Source organism: Pipistrellus hanaki (assembly GCF_964339955.1).
Source record: "Pipistrellus hanaki genome assembly, chromosome: 16".
Classification (NCBI taxonomy): Eukaryota; Metazoa; Chordata; class Mammalia; order Chiroptera; family Vespertilionidae; genus Pipistrellus; species Pipistrellus hanaki.
Window position 1 is genome coordinate 38906872 of NC_140518.1, and position 20044 is coordinate 38926915.

Sequence of the window (20044 nt, forward strand, 5' to 3'; positions counted from 1 at the left end):
AACTAAATTAGCTAGTTACCTGTTTTAACTTACGTTGACACATTTGTGTAATTAAAATTAAGTCTGAAAAAAAAATAAGTCTGCATGAAAAGTTTAATTTCACAGAAATAGTTTCTATGTGTATTACTGTAATTTTAAATGTATACTGAATAGATCTAGTAAATGCGTGCATTCACGATTCACTGAGAGTAAACAAATGCACACGTTTGGGGCGTGGCTTAACTCATTTGGGAACAAGGACCTACAGGCCACAGCGGTTAAAACTGCGGCAGAGCCCAGCTGGTGTGGATCAATAGTTGAGCGAGCGACCCCTGAACCAAAAGTTCACTGGTTCAATACCCAGTCAGGGCACATGCCTGGGTTGTGGACTTCATCCCCAGTAGGGGGTGTGCAGAAGGCAGCTGATCAATGCTCCTCTCTCATCAATGTTTCTATCTCTCTATCCCTCTCCCTTCCTCTCTAAAATCAATAAAATAAAAACTGCTGCAGAAAGTCATCTCAGGTGAACAGCAAAACCAATCATTGTGCGTGATGTGCTATGTTCACATGCTAATCATTCCTGAACCATTCCTGAACATTGTTGAGGAGCAACGAATTTTGGATTTAAATATGTAGAGTTGTAGACTTGTAATATTTATGTCGGTGAAATTACCAGTGTTTTTTTCCCAACACATGGCTGGGTGGCTCAGTGGTTTGACCGTGGACTTATGCACCAGGAGTTCTGGTTGGATTTCCGGTCAGGGCAAATCCCTGAATTGCAGGCTCATTCCTCAATAGGAAGCATGCAGGAGGCAGCTGATAGATGATTCTCTCTCATCATTGATGTTTCTATCTCTCTCCCCCTCTTCTTTCTTTCTTCTTCTTTTTTAAAATATATTTTATACAGAAAGGCAGGGAGAGAGATAGAGAGGTAGAAACATCAATCAGCTGCCTCTTGCACACCCCCTATTGGGGATGTGCCCGCAACCAAGGTACATGCCCTTGATCAGAATAGAACCTGGGACCCTTCGGTCCGCGGGCTGATGCTCTACCCACTGAGCCAAACTGGTTTCTACTCTCTCTCTTCTTTCCTCTCTGAAATCAATTTTTTAAAAAGAGGTAAAGTGAGAGAGGGGCATTTAAGGCCATTGCACACTTATAGTTGCTTCAAAAGCATTTTTGGAACAAGATAGAATAAACACTGATCAAGAGATAGTAAGTATAAACACCGTAGACAATACGAATCCTCTAGTCATGTAACAGGAAAATAAATACTGTAATTCTACAAATTATGGGATCCCCTAATTCAACTTCACTTTTGATGCAAGACCTCTGTCAAAAGTACTCAAAAAGTCAGGAGGCTTTGTCTGGAAATAAACAATAAAGATTTATTCAAGACCTCAGATTTTGCAAACTGTAAACACAATTAGGCAAAAACTTAGAAGTGTTCCAAAGAAGGAAAAAAAGTTAAGAGTTTTTACAGTAAAAAGAACATTCTTGAGAATTATCAGTTTTGTATTTTTTTTTTTCAATTTTGAAGAACTCAGTTTATTAACTGACCAGATTACAAAAATAACCATGGTAGAAACCTTAGCTCATCCTTCTAATAAGCCTGTTGATCTTCCCGGTTGCCAGCATCTCCACCTTCTACGAAATGGGTGGTCCTCTTCTTCCCACCCCGGGGAGAAGGTAACTTGGAGGCCACAGGAAGTTGTGAAGTTGTTCACTTCTTTGAAGTGCTTTCCAACAGTGTGGGTCTCATGGATCAGATCTTCCATGCAGATGATACCATATTTACCAAGAGATTGAGCAATCAATGTGTTATCCGTCAGGGCAATTCGTTTTTTGTTGATTTTGCCATAACCTCGCTTGTAGATCAATTCATTTACTGACTTCAGATTTGGGTGCCTCCAAGCAATGTAAGGCTCCACACTCCTCAGCATGTTGATGGAGGCCTTGCTGAGCTTGACAAAGGTGCCGTTGAAGATCTGGCGAAGGCGAAGAAGCTTCAGCACCTTTCGGACCTTTGGGCTCACACCATTGATACCTTTGATCACCTTTGATCCTGATGACAAATGCCAATTTGGGTTCGGCAGGGTACGTAGAAGTTGCCGGCTTTTCTTGCCATCCTAGCCATGCGAATCTCCGTCCTGTACATCTGCCTGTACTCCTTGTGATAGTGCTTCGCTTTCTCATAGATGAGCTTCCTTCTTGCCTTTCGAAGCATCTTTTGGGCAAACTTCTTTCTCAGGCGCTTGATCTTCCTGCGAAATTCCTTCACTTTCTCTTGAGGGTTTCTGGCACAGCAGGAACCTTCTTTTTTTTTTTTTTTAAATATATATATTTTATTGATTTTTTTACAGAGAGGAAGAGAGGGATAGAGAGTTAGAAACATTGATGAGAGAGAAATATCGATCAGCTGCCTCTTGCACACCTCCTACTTGGGATGTGCCGCAACCAAGGTACATGCCCTTGACTGGAATTGAACCCGGGACCCTTCAGTCCGCAGGCTGACGCTCTATCCACTGAGCCAAACCGGTTTCGGGAGCAGGAACCTTCTTCTTCTTCTCTTCTGCACCCTCCATGGTTCCAACAGGAAAAGAGGAAGGTGGCACATGCGCCCAGTTTTGTATTTTTAAAATATATATATTTTATTGATTTTTTACAGAGAGGAGGGAGAGAGATAGAGAGTTAGAAACATCGATGAGAGTCATCGACCAGCTGCCTCTTACACACCCCTTCCTGGGGATGTGTCCCCAACCAAGCTACATGCCCTTGACTGGAATCAAACCAGGGACCTTTCAGTTCATAGGCCAATGCTCTATCCACTGAGCCAAACCGGTTTTGGCTATCAGTTTTGTATTTTAAACCCTGGGCTTGTCAGGATGGTTATCAGTCAGATGTCAGGTGGTCTGGAAGATGGGAGCCAGGAGGTCTGGTCATGTCCAGTGGTCTAGAGAATGGATGTTAGCTGGTCTGGTTATGTGGGTAGTCAGAGGGTCTGGTGTGTGTCCAGATACATCCAGGCATTGACACAGGGCTGGAAAGTTCAAAGGGTCACAGGCTAGTTAGAACAAGAATAGAGTCTTTCCTCATGCCTCAAACTTCATAATATTAATAATTTTAGCAGCTTGGTTAAAGTGACTCTAGTTCATATATTTCCCATCTTCACTCTTTCATTTCTACTGCTTACTGCATGAACTAGTTATGCACTCTGATGCCAAGTTCTTTATAGTGAATCTTTGTTTGCAATTATGTTCCGTCATTATCTCAGGTTTGCATTCCCTGCCTTTCCTCCAGAACAACAACAACCTCCCTGGAAGCTGAAAGCTTCTCTCACTCCACTCCAGCCTCACTTACCCTCTTACTAAAACACTAGTGGCCCGGTGCATGAAATTCATTTACATTAAAAAGAGATTAATTAGCCGAAACCGGTTTGGCTCAGTGGTAAAGCGTCAGTCTGCGGACTGAAAAGGTCCCAGGTTCGATTCCAGTGAGGGGCATGTATGTTGGTTGCAGGCACATCCCCGGTAGGGGGTGTGCAGGAGGCAGCTGATCGATGTTTCTAACTCTCTATCTGATCGATGTTTCTAATTCTCTATCCCTCTACCTTCCTCTCTGTAAAAAATCAATAAATATATTAAAAAAAAACAAATAAATAAAAAATTTAAAATTTAAAAAATGCATAAGTAAATAAAAATTTTAACATGAAAACATATGTCTCCTACTCTGCTAGGAATCAAATAATTTCATTGGTTCAGGGAAAAAAAAAAAAAAAAAAGAGACAGAAAACCAAGGGAGTAAGGGTAGGGAAACAGTCCTGGCATGGATGATGCTTCTCATTCCGTTTCCTGCAAAGTATCCGTCTCCGTCACAGTTTGCACAGGCACCAGAGAGGCGGGTGTGGGGCTGACTGGTTGTTTACCAAGGCAACTGGGCAGGTTGGTGGGGTAAACCACCTGGGAGAGAGGCCTTTCCCAGGAGCGCAGGGCGGCGGCTTCGCAGGGGGCGGAGTCGGGGGCGGGGCGTCCGGAGGTCCCGCCCCCTTCAGCGCACGCCGATGACGTCTCCGCGCGCCAGCACTCGAGGAGCTCTGTGGACTGGAGAACCGCTTCCACGTGCGTATGGCTCGCGCGCGCGGTGGGGGTACCCTTGCTTGCTGCACCCCATCACGACCCTCGCAGGCCTGATTGTCCCCACCGAGCCGAGCTGCGTCTGGGCAGACAACAGATACAGGCGTCTGTTGGACGCCGGGCTAAAGGGACTCCACGTGAACTCATGCCCTCTCCCTACAACAGAAACACGGAACAGACCGTCCCACTTTGGGCGGGACAGTCCCGATTGTCAGCAATTTTACCCGCGGCGTTTTAAAAAAAAGTCCCGATTTCCCCAAAAAAAATCGGGACTTTTTTTTAAAAACGCCGCGGGACGTGGGAAAAATTTTTAGGAATCGGGACTGTCCCGCCGTAAGCGGGACGATCTAGTCACCTTAAGAAGCGCACCTGCCCAAACCGGTTTGGCTCAGTGGATAGAGCGTCGGCCTGCGGACTGAAAGGTCCGGTTCGATTCCGGTTAAGGGCAAGTACCTTGGCTGCGGGCGCGTCCCCGGTGGGGGATGTGCAGCTGATTGATGTTTCTGGCTCTCTATCCCTCCCTCTCCCTTCCTCTCTGTAAGAAATCAATAAAATATATTAAAAAAAAGAAACCCATACCTGCCGACCCCCTATTTTGTGTCAGGCGCTATGCTAGTTGTTGGGGGCACAGCCCTGATGTAGGCAGCTCCGTCCTTGGCTTCTGTTTCGCCAGGACGACAATCAAGGGGTGTCATAAAATTCCCTTGAGGGAGTTATGGTATGGTCCTGGTGAGGGGTCCGACATCAGAAAGGGTGATTGATCAGCACGGGGTGGAAGGGGGAATCAGTACTGATTTGGCAGACGCACCCTTTACCGAAATGAGGCCTGAAAGCGGGGGTGGTGGTGGTGGAGGGGGATAGTGGTGAGTGGTGGAAATCGTGTTCAGTCCATCGACAAGTTTTATTTTAAAAATTTTTAAATTTGTCCTCACTTGATCCTTAGAGAGAGCGGGAGGGGGGAAAGAGATATAAATCGCCTTCCCATGTGCCCTCAGGGCAGAATCATACTTGAAATCTGCTACTTGTCCTTGTCTGGGAATAGAATCCAAGTCCCTAAGTGCAGCCCGCTCTAACCAGGTAACCCAGTTAACCACACGGGCCACGGCTACAAGTTTTCGATTTTTTTCCTTTTTTTTTTTTTTGAATCCTCACCGAATCCCATTGGAAATATATATATATATATATATATATATATATATATATATATATATATATATATATATTATAGAGAGTGGAAGGGAGGGGGAGAGAGAAACATCATGTGAGAGACATTGGTTGCCTCCATATGGGCCCTGATCAGGGCCAGGTATTGAACTGAGGTATGTGCCCTTGATTGGGAAACATACCTCAGAGCCTTGGGTCCATGGGCTAATGCTCTAACCACTGAGAAACTGGCCAGGATGATGATTCATTTTCTTTTTAAGCCCTCGTATTGTCTAAGCCTTGGTAATCCAGTGTGTTTACAAATGAAAGAACAGCTACAGTCCATGCCCACATGGAGATTTTGTTCTAATGGGGAAAGTAGAGCTAAAAAATGTCAACCATAGTGTTACAGAGAACCGGAATAAATCAAGCAATGCTCGGAGAGTTTGGAATCACACTGTTCACCAGTGGGCTGAGAAAAATGAATTCAAATTCTAAGCAAAGCTACAAGCAGAACTTTCCTTTTTATTAAAGAAACAGCCCTACGTGTGCTTAGTGGTTATCTCGATGGTGGCCTTGAAAACAACACAGTTCTATCCAATTAAAAAGTACATCTGCGTGAGAGTATGGGCGTATCTAGTCTCTGGCCTACAAGGTCAGACAGCTAAGTTTGTCTTTCTTATTATTTAAGCAGGCTAGAAAGCAAAGTTATTATTATTATTATTATTATTATTATTATTTAGAATAAGAGACTGCCTTAAAAAACAGAGAATTTCAAACAGTTTTACAAAATAGGGGTTGACCTCATAAGTCCTATATAGGAAATTAAAATAGGGCCTCTGATAGTGACTACTTCTGCACGGTTTGTCAAAGACATCCATTCCAAGAAAGTGAATTTCTCCTGAAGTCTAAATAGTAAGGAGCTGGCCATGCAAATACATTATCAGGGTGAGAGAAATGCCTGCCAGAACTGAACTCGGAATAGAAGAGAAGCCAGTGTTGATACATTGTGGGTGAGAAGGAGAGTTTCTAAGAACTTACCTGGGACCCAGCAAAGGGCAGGTGCACAGGGACCAAGTGTCAAGGATGTATCTACACCCAGGTCCCAGATCACCAAAGCCCGCATTTTGCAGAATTAGAACCCCCACGGTTACATTTTCAGGTTACCTTGTTTCTCTGAATGCCCCTTTCATTTCCCCCATCAATCCTTTTTTTTTTTTTTTTTTTTTAATATATTTTATTGATTTTTTACTTAGAGGAAGGGAGAGGGATAGAGAGTTAGAAACATCGATGAGAGAGAATCATCAATCAGCTGCCTCTTGCACACCCCCTCCTGGAGATGTGCCCGCAACCAAGGTACATGCCCTTGACCGGAATCGAACCCGGGACCTTTCAGTCCACAGACTGACGCTCTATCCACTGAGCCAAACCGGTTTTGGCTCCCATCAAGCCTTAATGCCTCCAAAGCCTCAGCTGTCCTTAAACCTGGAAATAGGTTCAGCAGTTAAGCTACAGTTAATGTTTGTTGTTGCTTTTTTTTAGGATCCTAACTCGTCTCTCCAGCAAGGGACATCTGCAGAGATGTCCTCAGTCCTTCACTTCTACGTCCGTCCCTCTGGCCATGAAGATGCAGCGGCCGGTCACACTCGAAGGAAGCTGCAAGGGAAACTGCCAGAGCTGCAGAGCGTGAAGACCGAGCTGTGCTACAATGTGAACTGGACAGGTGGGACCACGTATTGGATTCTTGAGGGGGGTACCCCGGTGCCCAGGCAGTGGCTCAAGGATCCTTACCCTGTCTCTCTGCAGCCGAGTCCCCCCCAAGTGCTGAGGAGATGAAGAAGCTGATATGGCTCTTTGGCTGCCCCCTGTTACTAGATGATGTCTCTCAGGAGTCCTGGCTCCGTCCTGGCTCGACTGACCTACTGCTGGAGGTTGGGCCCAGGCAGGTGTCTCCCCGGGGCAATCCCTTCCATGTTCAGGCACATGATTTCTTTGGAACATCCTGCCCGCCCACCTCTCCCACTTCCGTTCCTTTGCTTCCTCTTGGGATCCTCAGGAGATTTGTTTTTCCTTTGCTCCATCCTATTCCCTTCCTCGAAAACCGTGCTTAGTAGTATGCCTTCTATGTGGGAAGATGTCTTCGAAGACTGAGCCAGCTCCCCGGCATGCTCTGGAAATAAAACGGATTGAGTTCTGAGAAATCGAAATCAAAGCATTTTGATGCAGAAAGGACAGTTATGGTTTTCTTGGAGTGACCTTGGGAAAACAGTTTTATCGGGGCCCTGGTCTGAAGCTGGGGGCCGCTGGTGGGGGGAGTAGAGGTGGGAGACTTGCTGGACAGCAGCGGGAGGGCCCGTCTTCTCCGCTGGGGCTCTCGGGTCCTGACCGTGGCCCCCTCCTCAGGCTGAACTTCTCCACGCCGACGTCCACCAACATCGTGTCCGTGTGCCGGGCCGCTGGGCTGGGCGCTGGGGACCGTGTGGAGATTACCCGGCGCTACCTGCTCTCGGTGAGGTGGGAGGCCACCAGTTTGGGGGGTCAGGAGGAGGAGAGGGGTCAGGGATGAGAGACTGGGTTCTAAACCCTAGGGGAATAGTGGCAGAGATGGGGAGGAGCTTTAGGCTGCCCTGTTTGCAGGTTATTCGCTGCTCGAGGGCACCTGGTTGAAGAGTGAATGGGACAGAAGGTCCAGCCTCTGCTCCCCTCACTAACCTGTGCCTCCTTACATCATGCTGGGAAGGGGAGTCCTTTTCTAGTATGAACAGAGGTGCCATGTAGGCTGGCAGTGGGCTGGCCCTGCCTGGCTTGGAAGACGGAAAGTGGACCGTTTTATCTCCTCTTCAGCTCTCTACCCTTTGCACTCTGTGTGTCTCCACCCTCTAGTTTGCCCACCCCCCTTCAGCTGAGGTGGAGGCCGTTGCTCTGGCAACCCTGTACGACCGGATGACGGAGCAGCACTTCCCCAGTCCCATCCGGAGCTTCTCCGTTGGGTGCATCCCAACGCCCCTCGGTGGCCCAATCAACATACTGGCTGAGGGCCGGCCTGCCTTGGAGAAAGCCAACCGGGAGCTGGGTAAGCAGGGAAGAAGGCCCAGGTTAGGCTGGTGGGGATGCTGAGACCTGGGACATGGCAGCTCGGGACCAACAGTCAGCTCCGACTGGGCTCGTCTCCTAGGTCTGGCCCTCGACTCCTGGGACCTGGATTTCTACACCAAGCGCTTCCAGGAGCTGCGGCGGAACCCCAGCGCCGTGGAGGCCTTTGACTTGGCTCAGTCCAACAGGTGGGGAGGATGGGGGTGGCCTGATGTCAGCCTGTGGAGGTGAAGGGAAGACCACAGGGACTCGCTTTCATGGCGCTCTCCTGGTCTCTGGGGCCTCCCTGAGTGTTTGAAGTCTGGGCTCTCCATCAGCCCAGTAGTCTACATTCAGATCTTGGTTTTTCTCTTCACTTTGGATCTGGACAGTCCACAGTGCCAATGTTTGAAGATTATGGGACTATATTTTTATATTGTCTAAGTCTGATAATGCTGTAACTCTGCTGTTAATGCCGGTGAGAAGCATGGCAGGGCCTGAGAAATGACCTCAGGCCTCCACCCGCCTTCCCCTCGCCATGTCACCCCCCACAGTGAGCACAGCCGACACTGGTTCTTCAAGGGCCGACTCCACGTGGATGGGCAGAAGCTGGCACAGTCGCTCTTCGAGTCCGTCATGAGCACCCAGGCTTTCTCCAATCCCAACAACGTCCTCAAGTTCTGTGATAATAGCAGGTGGGTAGTGCCCAAGGCCGGGGTAACCTTGGTGGGGTAAGGGCAGATCCCAAGCAGGAAGCAAAGTGCAGAGCGGATGTGTCCACAGTGCGATCCAGGGGAAGGAAGTCCGATTCCTGCGGCCCGAGGACCCCACGCAGCCGAGCCGCTTCCGGCAGCAGCAGGGGCTGAGGCACGTTGTCTTCACAGCCGAGACCCACAACTTCCCCACAGGTGAGCTGGGCCCTGGGCGGGGAGCAGAGAATGTGGGGCAGTGCTCAGCTCCCGGCCCCTGGGCTGGGCCTGGGGAAAACCATAGGACAGGATGGTGGTTTTTATTTTCAGTGGGGTGGTCAGACCTTGGGTTTGTCTCCTCAGTACGCAGACCTCTGCCCTCTCTCTCCATAGGAGTAGCCCCCTTCAGCGGCGCAACCACGGGCACAGGGGGCCGGATCCGAGATGTCCAGTGCACGGGACGTGGGGCCCACGTGGTGGCTGGCACTGCTGGCTATTGCTTTGGAAATCTGCACATCCCAGGTCCCATCTCTCTCCTTTCTAACATCTCTGCTTCCAAATTCCTTGTCCTGGCAGGTGCCAAACACTTATATCTCTTAAGTCAAAGGTCATCTGGGGATGGAGGGCTCTAGAATAATTGGCCTTTCATCGACCATCATTGTGAGGACTGTGTGCCAGGAGAGACTCAGGTCACCATCTGGCTTTGTAGAAACACAATTTGTAAACCAGTGTCCACTCATCAAGAAAGTGTGGTACTGGGTCAGACTTATGACCATCACCTGCTCCCAAATCCAGTTACTTAGAAAGAAAGAGGCTTAACTCTGGTCCCAAGGGTCAGGGAAGGCTGGTGTGGGAGCGGAGAAATAAGACCAGCGCTTTATGGGAAACTCTGCACCTTCCTACAACAGGGCTTCCTAAAATGGAACAGCCTACGGGTGCAGGGAGTCCTTGGCGGCTTAGGTTCTTCCCAGAGGGCTGGCTCCTCCGTTTTCCATTTTTACAGTCCCCCCAACTTTCTCTTTCCCCCCAGGCTACAGTCTGCCCTGGGAGGATCCGAGCTTCCAGTATCCTGGGAACTTTGCCCGACCCCTCGAGGTTGCCATTGAGGCCAGTAATGGGGCTTCTGACTATGGCAACAAGTTTGGGGAACCAGTGCTGGCCGGTGAGGCTCGGGGGGGGGGAGGGGATAATTGATACCTAGTGCTGGAGGTGGGATGGGGTGTGTGACTGAGTGAGCGCTGAGGAGCCTGGGTGGTGATCCTGTCTCTGTCCCTGGGTGTCCACGCTCCAGGCTTTGCCCGCTCCTTTGGCCTCCAGCTCCCAGACAGCCGGCGGCGGGAGTGGATCAAGCCCATCATGTTTAGTGCAGGCATTGGTTCCATGGAAGCCGAGCACGTGAGCAAGGAGCCCCCAGAGTCAGGTAAGAGCTCACCAACGTTTTCCAGATCCAGCTAGCTTTCTCTCCAGCCTGTGGCAGATGCAGAGGGGAATTTATTTTATTTATTTATTTTTAAAAATATATTTTATTGATTTTTTTATAGAGAGGAAGGGAAAAGGATAGAGTTAGAAACATCAATGAGAGAGAAACACCGATCAGCTGCCTCCTGCACCCTCCCCCCCCCACCAGGGATGTGCCTGCAACCAATGTACATGCCCCTGACCGGAATCGAACCTGGGACCTTTCAGTCCGCAGGCCAGCGCTCTATCCACTGAGCCAAACCGGTTTCGGCCAGAGGGGAATTTAGAGGACACCTCAGTGGTTAGTTTTTAATTTCCCAGCCCATGCCTCTTCTTCACAGTCCAGGTGGTCAAGGCAGGTCAGGGCTTCAGGCGATGGGCCGTCTCAGTCTGTGTTGCCTCTGTCTCCTGCCCAGTTTACTTCTTCTCGACAGGGGCCCACGCTGCTAGATCAGGGCAGCCAGGGTTTACTCAGTGCCTGTTACATGCCACGGGCTTTTATCTGCTAGCTCAGTTTAGTCGAGCAAACATGCTAGGTCTGTGCTAGTGCTGTAATAGAATCAAGATAAAGGCCAGAAAAAAAAGAAAGAAACACACACACACACACACACACACACAGATAAAGGCCAGGTCCCATTTATTGACTAGGTGACCCAGTCACATGGTTCAGAATTGCAAAGGCAAAAAGAGGATATGAGTGAAATCGCGCCTTCCCTGACCTCCAGCCGCCCAGGTTCCCTCCCTGGAGATAGCCAGTATTAATTAGTAACTTTTGTACCTTACCAGAGGTGCTTCCTGCATATGTAAACAGAGCCATATGTATATTTGCCCTTTTTAAAAAGAATAAATAGCGTACGTCCATACACTTCTTTTTCTTTTGGTACCTATTTTATTGAGATGTAATTTATGTACCAAAAAGCTTACCCCCTTAAAACGTACTCGTTTTTAGTATATTCACAAAGTTGTACATTGACCACCACTAATTCCAGAGCATTTTCATCACCCCAGAAAGAAACCCTGTACCTGTTACAGGAGTGAATTGCTGGGTCACATGATAACTATATTCTACTTTTTAAAAAAATGGCCTGAGTGCCCGGCCGCTGTCTGAGGTTGAACCAGGAGGTCATGGTTCGATTCCCGATCACTTTGTGGGCTTGATCCTCAGTGTGAGGCGTGCAGGAGCAATTGATCAATGATCCTCTCCCATCATTGATGTTTCTATCTCTCCCTCTCCCTTCTTCTCTGAAATAAATTTTTAAAAAAATATATTTTATTGATTTTTTACAGAGAGGAAGAGAGAGGGACAGAGAGTTAGAAACATTGATGAGAGAGAATCATCGATCAGCTGCCTCTTGCACACCCCCTACTGGGGATGTGCCCGCAACTAACGTACATGCCCTTGACCGAATCGAACCTGGGACCTTTCAGTCTGCAGGCCGACCTCTATCCACTGAGCCAAACCGGTTTCAGCTGAAGCACAAATGTTTTTAATTTTGGTAAATTATAATTTAATTTTTCTTTTGCTACTTGTGGTTTTAGTGTCATGACCAAGAAACCATTGTGTAAGCCAAGGTCATGAAGATTTACTTGTATGTTTTCTTGTAATATTTTTATAGCTTTTATCTCTTACATTGAGGTCTCTGACATTTTAAATTAATTCTTTTTTTTGAAATATATTTTATTGATTTTTTTTTTACAGAGAGGAAGGGAGAGGGATAGAGAGTTAGAAACATCGATGAGAGAGAGACATCAACCAGCTGCCTCCTGCACCCCCCCCACCGGGGATGTGCCTGCAACCAATGTACATGCCCCTCACTGGAATCGAACCCGGGACCCCTTAGTCCGCAGACCGATGCTCTGTCCACTGAGCAAACTGGTTTCAGCTTAATATATTTTTTTATTGATTTTTTACAGAGAGGAAGAGAGAGGGATAGAGAGTTACAAACATTGATGAGACAGAATCATCAATTAGCTGCCTCTTGCACACCCCCTTCTGGGGATGTGCCCACAACCAAGGTACATGCCCTTGACCGGAATCGAACCCAGGACCTTTCAGTCCTCTGGCTGACGCTCTATCCACTGAGCCAAACCGGTTTCAGCCATACTTCTTTTAATCGCTTCCTCGGTGTTCTGAGTCTTCCCTCCCTCCTTGCAGGCATGGACGTTGTGAAGGTCGGGGGTCCTGTGTACAGGATCGGAGTGGGGGGCGGAGCTGCCTCTTCCGTGCAGGTGAGGAGGAGTAGCTGTAGATGCGGGCTCCATGGTATCCCAGGCCCGTGTGCGGACGGCGGGAGCTCCTGAGCCCCCTGCGCTGAGCTGTGCCGTACGCTCCCGCAGGTGCAAGGAGACAACGCCAGTGACCTGGACTTCGGGGCTGTGCAGCGGGGAGACCCCGAGATGGAGCAGAAGATGAACCGTGTGATCCGGGCTTGTGTGGAGGCCCCCAGGGGGAACCCCATCTGCAGCCTCCATGACCAGGGTGCTGGTGGCAACGGTGAGAGAAGGGGTTGGCCTGCCTGGTCTGCTGCCAGGTTTGGTTTAGGAAGAGGCATCGAGAATCTGCAATGAGCCACCCAGCTCCGGTCCCCGCCCCCGGCACTGTGTGGACAGGCTGAGGTGGGGGCATGGAGGCCTGCTGCCATGGGAAGGGGGTGGTGCGGGGGTAGCGTGACTCACACAGGTCACACAGAACTTGGAGGCAGGGCCTGCCCTTTGTGTGCCTGGTGCTGACAGACCCAGATCACCGCCTCGTCCTGCAACCCTCTCACCAGGCAACGTCCTAAAGGAGCTGAGTGACCCGGCTGGAGCCATTATTTACACCAGCCGCTTCCAGGCGAGTCTCATCCCGGAAGTCTGGCCATCAAAGTCTCTCCAGCCCAGCCCGCCCACATGGGACTTAGGAGTACCCACTGACCCTTCTCTTTCCTCCTCCTCCGTGGTGTGCAGCTCGGGGACCCAACCCTGAACGCCCTGGAAATCTGGGGGGCTGAGTACCAGGAGTCTAATGCGCTCCTGCTGAGGCCCTCAGACCGGGACTTCCTGCGTCGTGTCAGTGCTCGGGAACGCTGCCCAGCTTGCTTTGTGGGCACCATCACTGGAGACAGGAGAGTGAGTCGGCCCCCGTAGCAGACACTGTGGGTGGGCTTGAGCTGCGTAGGTACAGCTGGTGGCACACATGTTACGGGGAGCAGGATGTGGGAGGCAGAAAGGGCTAGGAACTCCCGAGGGGAAACCAAACAGGGCGGAAGAGCTTTCTGCCCTGCTTTCGGAGGTCCTCCCTGCGGTGGTCCTCGTCTCATTCCCTCTGGCACCGTGCCTGTGGTCTACAGATAGTGCTGGTGGATGATCGGCGGTGTCCTGTGGGAAGGAAAGGCCAGGGAGATGCCCGCATGATGCCTAACGCAACCCCGGCGACAACCCCTGTGGACCTGGAGCTGGACTGGGTGCTGGGCAAGATGCCTCGGAAGGCACGTGGGGCTGGGGAGGAGGCTGAGTTTCCCCTCTCCTGGCCCTTCCGCCCTCCCTGTGCTTGGTCGCCCGTGTGCCAGCCTTCCCCCAGGCGCTCACACCCGATCGCCGTCTGTGTTGCAGGAGTTCTTCCTCCAGAGGACTCTCCCTCTGCTGCGGCCTCTGGTCCTGCCTCCCGGGCTGAGCGTGCGCCAGGCCCTGGAGCGGGTCCTGAGGTTGCCTGCTGTGGCCAGCAAGCGCTACCTCACCAACAAGGTCCGCCCTGCACTCCTGCCCTGGCACTCAGCCCGCTGCCCTCTTCCCCCAGCCCGCCCACCCCTGGCCTCCCGTCCGTGGGGATTGCTGTGGGGTTCACCAGACCCGAGGGAGAAGGGGCAGGGCAGCCACCCTCATGGCCTCTGGTCTGCATGGTCAAGGCAAGCCGGGCCTCCCACCGCCCCTGTGTCCCTGCCCCTCGTGCTCTTGCCAACCCCGCCTGGCTCCACAGGTGGACCGCTCCGTGGGCGGCCTGGTGGCCCAGCAGCAGTGTGTCGGGCCCCTGCAGACTCCTCTGGCAGACGTGGCAGTTGTGGCACTGAGTCACCAGGAGCTCGTAGGGGCTGCCACGGCCCTGGGAGAGCAGCCGGTCAAGAGCCTGCTGGACCCCAAGGCTGCTGCCCGGCTGGCTGTGGCCGAGGCCCTCACCAACCTGGTGTTTGCTCTAGTCACTGACCTCCGGGTGAGTCCCCCTCAGCTTCTGCCCGGAGCCCTGGCCTTTGGGACACATCCACATCCACCATTCAGTTACCCCGCTGCCCTTCATGCTGTGGCCTTCCAGCCCAGACTCCCCATCTCTCTTCTCCTCTAATCCCACGTCTCTGCCACTTCCCAGGATGTGAAGTGCAGTGCGAACTGGATGTGGGCAGCCAAGCTCCCAGGGGAGGGGGCGGCTCTGGCCGATGCCTGCGAGGCCATGGTGGCGGTGATGGCGGCCCTGGGGGTGGCAGTGGACGGCGGCAAGGACTCTCTCAGCATGGCAGCCCGGGTTGGCTCTGAGACTGTGTTGGCTCCAGGTGAGGTCTGGGGGCCATTGGGAGAGGGAGGGGACCTTGTGGGTCGGGGCTGGCACCTTACTCTGTTACTCCTTGCTCCATAGGGTCCCTGGTCATCTCAGCCTATGCTGTCTGTCCAGACATCACAGCCACTGTGACCCCAGACCTCAAGTGTCCTGGAGGGAGAGGTATGGGTTCGTCCCCTCCTCACCACATTGTGTGTTCAGAACCGGTTCTTTGGGTCTCTGTGGTGAATGCTAACCAACCCTTGCCCCATCCTGCCCTGTCTCCTCCCAGGGGCCGCGGTGCTTTCTGGGATTGGGTCTGAGTGTCCCAGCGCCTGTTGGAACTGGGGTGCTCATGAGCACCACAGGGAGGGGTTCCCCTGAGCTATCCATCTCCCCTCACCCCTTCCCTGTCTTTCCAGGCTGTCTGCTGTACGTGCCCCTGAGTCCTGGGCAGCACCGGCTGGGGGGCACAGCCCTGGCCCAGTGCTTCTCCCAGCTCGGTGACCAACCCCCCAACCTGGACCTTCCTGAGAACTTGGTGCGCGCCTTCAGCATCACCCAGGGGCTGCTGCGCGGTGAGTGAGGCCCTGGTGCAGGTGGTGGGTGTGGCCCGCAGTGGCAGCCTTCCCCAGCTGAGCATGTGAAGGTGGGCAAGAGAGAGCAGTCGCTCTCCTCTCTGGCTCCGTGTGTGTGCCCACATTCACTCTTTTTTTTATTGATTTTTTTTTTTTTACGGAGAGGAAGAAAGAGGGATAGAGAGTCAGAAACATCGATGAGAGAGAATCATCAACCAGCTGCCTCTTGCACACCCCCCCACCGGGGTTGTGCCCGCAACCAAGGCACATGCCCTTGACCGGAATCGAACCCGGGACCCTTGAGTCCGCAGACTGACGCTCTATCCACTGAGCCAAATCGGTTTTGGCTGTGCCCACATTCTCACACATACACTCTACCCATGAGCAGGGGCGTGCTTTGGCCTCTGAGGTTGCTGAGCTTTTTTCCTCTTCCTCCAGACCGCCTCCTCTGCTCAGGCCATGATGTCAGTGACGGGGGTCTCATCACCTGCCTGCTAGAGATGGCCTTTGCTGGGAATTGTGGGATAGAGGTGGACGTGCCTGCCGCTGAGGTCGATGGTGAGGAGCACAGTGTCCAGACGGGGCGTGAGCTGCCTGTGCCACCCTGCAGACCCCGTGTCCTGTTAAAGAATATAGTGTCCCCAACTCCTTTTCCCCTGTGTTCCTTGTGGTCTTCTCTGACCACTGAGCCAAGTGGCACCCACTGTTCTGACTGTATCCCAGTCCCATAGACCTCGCCCCACCCCAGTCCCTGCCTCCACTCCCTCAGTCCTCAGTCATGCCCCTGACTACCTGAGTCATATCAGTACTCGAGTCCCCCTGATGCCCCATTGCTCTCCCAGTGCTGCCTGTGCTGTTCGCCGAGGAGCCAGGCCTGGTGCTGGAGGTGCAGGAGGCGGACCTGGCCCAGGTGCTAAAGCGCTACCAGGGCGCTGGCCTCCACTGCCTGCAGCTGGGCCACTCGGGCCACCTCGGGCCCCAGGCCACGGTGAGGAAGAGCGGGTGTGGAGGGGGTGGCTCGCCTCCAGCCTCAGAGGGGCCAGGTTGGGAGGCCGTGCCCTTGGCCTCTGATAGGTTCATCCCCCTCTAGGTCCGGGTGTCCGTGAACGGGGCTGTGGCTCTGGAGGAGCCCGTTGGGCAGCTGCGAGCCCTCTGGGAAGAGACGAGTTTCCGGCTGGACCGGCTGCAGGCAGAGCCGAGCTGTGTGGCAGAGGAGGAGCAAGGGCTGAGGGAGCGCACGGGGCCCCGCTACTGCCTGCCCCCCGGCTTTCCCGAAGCGTCCGTGCCCCGCGAGCCCGGTGAGGGAGTGTGTGCAGAGCCCTGGCTGCCTGGGCCCCTGGGCCTGGAGGCCAGGCCTGCTCTGCAAAAGGTGCTGGGGCCTTGGCCAGGTAGCCCAGTTAGTCAGGGCATCGTCCCGACACACCAGGGTTTCGGGTTTGATACCTGGTCAGAGCACATACCAATGAATGTATCAATAAGTGAAAAAACAAATCTCTCTCTCTCACTCTCGCTCTGCCTTCCTCCATCTAAAATCAATAGATAAAAATTTGGGGATGAAAAGGTGTCTGGGGGTTGGGTGGGAAGTGGTGCTCTAGAAGAGACACCCCCCCTTTCCCTGCAGGTGGTCCCACCCCCCGAGTCGCCATCTTGCGAGAGGAGGGCAGTAATGGAGACCGGGAGATGGCCGATGCCTTCCACTTGGCTGGGTTCGAGGTGAGCAGTGAGCCTGGCGGCGCGGGGGATGGGCCTCAGCTGTGTGTCCTCTTACCCCCGCCCCTCCCCGTCCTGCCAGGTGTGGGATGTGACCATGCAAGACCTCTGCTCGGGGGCAGTGAAGCTGGACCCGTTCCGCGGCGTGGCCTTCGTGGGCGGCTTCAGCTACGCAGATGTGCTGGGCTCTGCCAAAGGTCAGCGCAGGCTCTGCCCGCTCCCTTCCCTCGCTCCTGAGGCTCCCCTCTTCCTAGGCTGGGCTGGGCCTCCCGCCTCCACCCGGCCGGGGAGAGGGCCCTCATGCTGGGCCAGATGCTGCACTTACATGAGGCAGGTGGCCGTGGGGGGTGGGGGAGGCGCGGTGCCACCTCGGCTGGAGGGCAGGCGCCCTGTCTTACCTCCAGAGACTGTGCTGTGGGAGAGCTGGCTCAGCAGGGCTCAATCCTTCTGTGTTTTAAGAGAAGACAGAAATCCAGATTTTCATATGAAATAAGTTTTATTTATTTATTTAAAATATATTTTATTGATTTTATACACAAAGGAAGGGAGAGAGATAGAGAGTTAGAAACATCGATGAGAGAGAGTCATTGGTCAGCTGCCTCTTTCTTGCACACCCCCTACTGGGGATATGCCCGCAAGCAAGGTACATGCCTTTGACCCGAATCGAACCCAGGACCCTTCAGTCCCCAAGCTGACACTCTATCCATTGAGCCAAATCAGTCTCGGCATGAAATCTTATTTTTAAATGTTAAGCAACTAAAAAATTTTTTTAAAAATATATTTTATTGATTTTTTACAGAGAGGAAGGGAGAGGGACAGAGAGTTAGAAACATCGATCAGCTGCCTCTTGCACACCCCCCACTGGGGATGTGCCCACAACCAAGGTACATGCCCTTGACTGGAATCGAACCCGGGACCTCTCAGTCCGCAGGCCGACGCTCTATCCACTGAGCCAAACCGGTTCTGGCAGCAACTAAAAATTTTTGAAAATGCTCTGCTGGTCCAGCAAAAAGCGTCTCACGGGCCATGTCTGGGCCAGCAGTTGGCAACATGAATTAAGCAGATAAACCCGTTTCTTCCCGGACGCTTGCCCTGAGCTCTGCAGAGGGGGCGGGCCTGAGGGCAGGTGTCGGTGGGTGTTACAGGGAAAAGCAGCCACCTCCCTTCATTCCAAGTCTCACCCTCCTGTCCTGTTCCCCCCAGGGTGGGCCGCTGCCGTGACCTTCCACCCCCAGGCCGGGGCTGAGCTGAGGCGCTTCCGGAGGCGGCCGGACACCTTCAGCCTGGGCGTGTGTAACGGCTGCCAGCTGCTGGCGCTGCTGGGCTGGGTGGGAGGCAGCCCGGCGGAGGAGGAAGAGGAGACGGGCCCCGACCCCTGCGCAGCCCGGCCCGGCCTCCTGCTTCGCCACAACGTGTCCGGGCGTTTTGAGTCTCGCTGGGCCAGTGTGCGCGTGGGGCCCGGGCCAGCGCTGATGCTCCGAGGCCTGGAGGGGGCCGTGCTGCCCGTGTGGAGCGCCCACGGCGAAGGTGCGGCGGCTGGGAGCAGGAGGGTTGTCCGAGGGCCGGGTGGGGGAGGGCCTGAGGCAGCTTAGCCCTCGCTCCCCTTCTTCCCTCCCAGGGTACATGGCGTTTTCTTCTCCGGAGCTCCAAGCCCAGATCGAGGCCAAGGGCCTGGCTCCACTGCGCTGGGCGGACGACGCCGGGAACCCCACGGAACAGTACCCGCTCAACCCCAACGGGTCCCCCGGGGGCGTGGCGGGTGTCTGCTCTCCGGATGGCCGCCACCTGGCCCTCATGCCGCACCCGGAGCGGGCCGTGAGGCCCTGGCAGTGGGCATGGCGGCCCCCTCCGTTCGACACGCTCACCACCTCCCCCTGGCTCCAGCTCTTCATCAACGCCCGCAACTGGGCCCGGGAAGGAGGCTGCTGAGCCGCCGGGAGGCCCTCTGGCCTCGTTTGTCCCCGGGGTCTGCTGCTCTCTACCTCGTCACTTCCAGAAGACCCCACATTATTTCCAAATGTGTCTTGGACAGATAAGGACCAAAATGTAAAAAAAACCACAAAAAACCCTCTGCTAATTTTATTAATTTGCCCACTTTTGCCTTATGTTGTTGGGTCTGTTTTCAGTTTTTCTGCTGTGATATATTTTATCCTTTGTGGCCCAGGAAGCAACATGTGGTTCAGAGAAAAGAATCTGCAGTAGAAAATTAGAATTTGGGGGTTGGGGGGTTCCATTGACCGACTTCCCTTCCCCACGTGGTGCTTCATGTCACTCACCTGGGCTCGGAGGGCTGTTTTCCGGCCCCTTCCTCATCGCTGGGGTTTGGCGGGTGGAGCCAAACAAAAGCATGCAAGTCCGGATGTCTGCGTTCTTATCTGAAAAACAGCAGCAGCTTTCTGGATTCCTCGTTAAAAACGCAGCGTAGTGTACATGTAAGCAGTTGTTGGCAGTTTCTCTGACAGGGCCCCTGGCCTCTGAACTCAGTATTCCTAATTTTGCTTCTAATTTAACAGCTTCCTTCCTGGCAGAAGTGGGCAGCACTTTCATCCCTACAGCTGAGCCTTAACCATTCTATTAATATCGGGCGCTTAGTTTCAGTGCCAAGCGCTGTCATTGCCCCAGGGAATTTATGTGTAATGGGATTCAAAACAGTAGCTGCATGTGGCATTTACCATGAGCCAAGCATGTGCCAGGCACGTTATGTATCTAAATTATTTCAGAATTTAGCAAGATACTACCCTATTTCTTAAAAAGAAGAAGAATTGAGGTTAGCTGTAA

The 20044-nt window shown here is 52.7% G+C and overlaps 1 protein-coding gene and 1 pseudogene across 2 annotated transcripts; one reads left to right on the plus strand and one right to left on the minus strand.

Annotated features, from left to right (window-relative positions):
• Window positions 1-1559: 1559 nt before the first annotated feature.
• On the minus strand, window positions 1560-2280 carry LOC311611318 (large ribosomal subunit protein uL30-like; annotated as a pseudogene). Its single transcript has one exon. The product of its transcript is annotated as a large ribosomal subunit protein uL30-like (transcript).
• A 1751-nt stretch (window positions 2281-4031) lies between these two features.
• On the plus strand, window positions 4032-19360 carry PFAS (phosphoribosylformylglycinamidine synthase). The gene is made up of 28 exons (XM_084863907.1): window positions 4032-4097; window positions 6798-6978; window positions 7062-7197; window positions 7659-7764; window positions 8139-8328; window positions 8431-8536; window positions 8882-9022; window positions 9111-9235; window positions 9410-9538; window positions 10047-10178; window positions 10308-10436; window positions 12630-12703; window positions 12812-12968; window positions 13246-13307; window positions 13421-13582; window positions 13804-13941; window positions 14066-14197; window positions 14430-14660; window positions 14814-14994; window positions 15078-15161; window positions 15401-15556; window positions 15995-16114; window positions 16399-16544; window positions 16647-16854; window positions 17178-17269; window positions 17349-17463; window positions 18470-18793; window positions 18885-19360. Exons 2-28 carry the CDS (start codon window positions 6837-6839, stop codon window positions 19193-19195), a joined length of 4029 nt encoding a protein of 1342 aa, XP_084720033.1. The 5' UTR covers window positions 4032-4097; window positions 6798-6836; the 3' UTR covers window positions 19196-19360.
• The last annotated feature ends 684 nt before the right edge of the window (window positions 19361-20044 follow it).

Bases quoted from the DNA above. Each gene is read 5' to 3' on its own strand.
- PFAS (XM_084863907.1), top strand. From the start codon at position 6,837: ATGTCCTCAGTCCTTCACTTCTACGTCCGTCCCTCTGGCCATGAAGAT. The intron at 8,329-8,430 runs GTAAGCAGGGAA...CTCGTCTCCTAG, and splicing joins GAAAGCCAACCGGGAGCTGG to GTCTGGCCCTCGACTCCTGG. The intron at 10,437-12,629 runs GTAAGAGCTCAC...CCCTCCTTGCAG, and splicing joins CAAGGAGCCCCCAGAGTCAG to GCATGGACGTTGTGAAGGTC.